This window comes from Sinocyclocheilus anshuiensis, unplaced genomic scaffold (genome assembly GCF_001515605.1).
Source record: "Sinocyclocheilus anshuiensis isolate Anshui unplaced genomic scaffold, SAMN03320099.WGS_v1.1 scaffold208, whole genome shotgun sequence".
NCBI classification, from domain to species: domain Eukaryota; kingdom Metazoa; phylum Chordata; class Actinopteri; order Cypriniformes; family Cyprinidae; genus Sinocyclocheilus; species Sinocyclocheilus anshuiensis.
In genome coordinates, this window is record NW_015557186.1 from 375598 (window position 1) to 379905 (window position 4308).

Consider the following 4308-nt stretch of genomic DNA (forward strand, 5'->3'; position numbering starts at 1 on the left):
TGTGTGTGTGTGTGAGTGAGTGTGTGTGTGTGTGTGTGTGTGTGTGTGTGTGTGTGTGTGTGTGTGAGTGTGTGTGTGTGTGTGTGTGTGTGTTTCATCAAACACGCTTGCACTCTCTCATCTCATATTACATGCTCTGACTCGACTTGATTTTACGTTTAATTAGCTCGATTAAATACTCAAGAGTCTGTTGCATAAAGATTTTGAGTTTTATTGAGCTTTACATTGAATATGATTGAAAGATCACTGCTTTTAAACACAAGTTTTCAAAGTAAAGATCTCTGAAATATCTTATTATTTATTTCAATATTTCTTCATTTGCAGACGCTTTTATCCAGACTCTTCTCTTTTTCATTTTTCTATTTACATTTTCATTTGCATTTACATTTAATTTAACACTTTTATTCAGATTCTTTTCTATTTAAATGTATTAATTTAGCAGACACTTTTGTTCAGACTCTTTTCTTTTCTCTTTTCTGTTTTCTGTTCTTTTTCTCTTTTCTTTTCTGTTCTTTTCGTTTTGCAGTTACATTTATTAATTTCACAGACGTTTTTATCCAGACTCTTTTCTCTTCTCTTCTTGTAAAGAGCAGAACCCAGAGTCTGAGATTTCTCATCAGGTTCTGGACAATCTTTGCTCTTTCCTAATGAACTGAACGTTAACCTCCACGTTCATTTCACGGCTCTGTACTCTTTCTTCATTGCAGGAGAAACCTCTGAGATGAAGCCGGTGCACAGCTGAGCTCATGTATGGTAGTGCTTTGTGTTTTTCTCTCTGTGATTGTTGTTTTGTGTGTTTCAGAGCACCAGGCCGCTCTCCTCCAGCTGAAGAGAGAGAGTAAAGAGGAGCTGGAGAAACTGCACGTGAGCGCTGCATCAAACAATCCTGCAGTACTGACAGAAAACACTAGATGTCCTGAGAGACGGTCGGATCGAGCCCTGTGTGTTCGGCCTCCAGATCTCCGTCTGTCTGTGACAGAATCTGACGGACTTTCTGTTTAATAAGGCAGAAAGAAACAGCCTTTGAAACCAATGTTACTGATGCAGTATGAGCTGAATTCCAGGGTTATTATAGATAAAACTTATTTTATTTAAGCTAAAACGATAAAATAAACTTTGACTGAAATAAAATAAAATATAAAAAAAATACAACTTATTTTATTTCAGCTAAAACCGTAAAAAACTTGAAATAAAATAAACTTAAAATGAAATAAAATAAAATATAAAAAAATAAAACATTTTATTTCAGCTAAAACCAAAGAAAACTTGAAATAAAATAAACTTTAAGTGAAATAAAATTAAATATAAAAAAGTAAAACTTATTTTATTTCAGCTCATTTCCAAGGCAACATTTTTAATTTTCACTTAGTTTAAAACTAAAACTGAAATAAAAATTAATAGTAACCATATAGACATATGTAAAAATAAATAAATATAAATAAATAAATTTAAAAAATATTAAAACTTTAACAGAAGTTAAAATGAAAACAGAAAATATAAAAACAAAAACCAATTAAAAATATTAATACAATTTAATCTGATATATTAAAATAACTCAAACTAGAATAAAAATGTATTAAAACTACCTAAAAAAGACTTTAACAAAAGTTAAAACGAAATCAGAAAATATATAAAAAAATCAATTCAAAATAGTAAAAAAAATTATAACATTATTTAAATAATACTAAATTAACAGAGTAGACATTTTAGTGAAAGATTATCATTTGTTTTCTTCAGAGTAACGTCACTGATTAATAACTTACAGTAAGACCAGGAGTATAATTAATAAGTAATTACTAAGCAGCGTCTCGTCTCTAAACTCGTACAGCGTTCAGGTTTTCTCCTGCTGTCAGTTTAGCACTGAATGCAGATTTACTTTAAAACTTGATGATCCCAGAGCGGAGGTATTTTGTAAATTTCCTACTGTATATATGTGTAAATATATCAAAACTTAATTTTTGATTAGTAATATGCATTGCTAAGAACTTCATTTGGACAACTTTAAAGATGATTTTCTCAATATTTAGATTTTTTTGCACCCTCAGATTCCAGATTTTCAAATAGTTGTATCTCGGCCAAATATTGTCCTATCCTAACAAATCAATGGAAATATTATTTATTCAGTTTTCAGATGATGTATAAATCTCAATTTCACAAAACTGACCCTTATGACTGGTTTTGTGCTCCAGGGTCACATATGAGCACAAGCTCTGCATTTCATTCTGAGAAGAGCGTTTAACCTCCACAGGATGGAATCGTAAACATAGATAAAGATTTTACACCACAAAATATGACGTTTGTTTTCTAAGCAAGTTTATGAATAAAATAAGAACAAATGTCTGCCAACGGGGTCAGACATCTTAATTGAACTTATTTAGACTGAATTGAAAGTTAAAATGTTAATTTTTCTGACCCCATTAGCAGATATTTGTTCTTGTTTTCAGCAAAAAACTCACTCATCAATGTTCATACACAACACTTATCTTCTGTCACTTTGCATCTGAAGTAAATGTATCTTGATTTAAAAATGTTTGACGTTTGTGTTGGAAAACAAGACAAAAATATAGAGGAAAAAAATCATGTTTTGCATTCTATGCATTGCAGTGTTATTTTAGTATCATTAATAATCTATTATAGTTTTTATTAAAATTTTGTTTGGATCATTTCAATTTGTTTTAATTTTAGTCAACGTTTTAGTAATTTTGTTGTTTTTATTAGTTCAGATTTTTTTTTAAATATGCCTTTATAGTTTTTATTATTTTGAATTAGTTTTTACTTTTATATTTTCAGTATTAATTTTTATGAAGTTAGTTAAGTTAATTTTAAGTTTCAGGGTTTTTTTTGTTGTTGCTGTTTATTTTTGTCATTTTTATAATTATTATTTTTTTAATTGTCTTTTTAGTTTTTATTAAAAATTTGAAATCATTTTTATTTTTATATTTTCTGTTTTCATTTAAATTTTAGTTAAAATCGTAGTAATTTAGTTGTTTGTGATTTTTATTAAATGTAGTTTTTTTTAATGTGCCTTTTAATTTTTAATTAATATTTTTAATTAGTTTTTATAAAACTATAAACTTAAAAATATAAATATATATATATTTTTTTTATGTAATTTTAATTTAGTTTCTTTTTGTCATTTTTATACATTTTAATACATTTCTCAGAAAGCAAGACATAAAATCTTCTGTCATTTTTCAGCGTTCGATCGCAGTCAGTCAGAGAAGACATGTCGTTTTCATAAGTGCGTTTGCTCGTATCAAACATTTTTAAATCAAGATAAATTTACTGGAGATGCAAAATGACACTGGATATTAAGTCTTATTTTCTGAAAAATTTATAAAAATTAAGATTAAAACAAGAACATATATCTGTATAGTACTTGTTAAAATAATGTCAAAATATTTGAAAACGTATTTTTCTGACCACATTGGCAGATATTTGTTGTTATAAACTCAATTTTTTTGTTTATTTTTATTAGATTTGTAAAAATTCTATATATACTTCTTTAAAATTTTGAACTATTTTTTTGTTTTATATATATTTTTTTTATTTAAATTTTATTTAATATTTTAGTAATTTTGATGTTTGCTTTTGCTATTTTTATTAGATTTAGTTTTTTTTTTCAAATATGTGTATATGGTTTTTATGCATTTTTATTATTTATTATTATTATTTCACTGTTCTTTATTCATTATTATTTAAACTAAGTTAAACAACTAAACGAAAATTCTAAATGTTTCATTGGTAACTAGCTTAAATGAAACAAAAGTAATTTATTTTAGTTTAGTTTAATTAACGATGATAACCCTGATGTATTATGCAATGTTTTTATTGTCCATTGCATACTAATAGTAATTCTTTGTTGTTTCTGTGTGCGTGTCACTTCAGGCGGATTTCGAGCTGCAGATCTTCCAGGTTCGAGGCGAGCATGCGGAGGTGGTGTCGCGTCTGGAGTCGGTCATCGGCGGGATGCAGCGGGAGCGAGTGTATAATACTGTACGGGAGCACGGCGTGCTGCAGGACATCTGCGTCTCCACCGAAGACGACCAGCCGCCCAAAAGCTTCCGTAACGTGTGCGTCCAGACCGACCGCGAGACCTTCATCAAAACCCCCGAGGGAGACGGGGCCAGACCAGCGCCGGGCACCAGCTCCAGCCCGCCCAAAAAACTGGACCTGGACTCCATCAGCATGAGTTTGGGTGTGGGTCCAGGACCGCCTCCTCTTCCTGGAAGCTCCGCCCCTCCTCCTCCTCCGCCCTTACCTGGACTCGCACATGCCCCGCCCCCTCCTCCACCTCTTCCAGGAGCC

At 30.5% G+C, this 4308-nt stretch overlaps 1 protein-coding gene across 1 annotated transcript in view; it reads left to right on the plus strand.

Annotated features, from left to right (window-relative positions):
- The window catches only part of LOC107678701 (formin-like), a 53153-nt gene that overhangs the window by 2575 nt on the left and 46270 nt on the right, over positions 1-4308 (plus strand). The window contains exons 4-5 of the mRNA XM_016474073.1: positions 803-864; positions 3889-4305. Of these exons, the coding sequence (XP_016329559.1) occupies positions 803-864; positions 3889-4305 (479 nt within the window). The remainder of the gene's footprint in view (positions 1-802; positions 865-3888; positions 4306-4308) is intronic.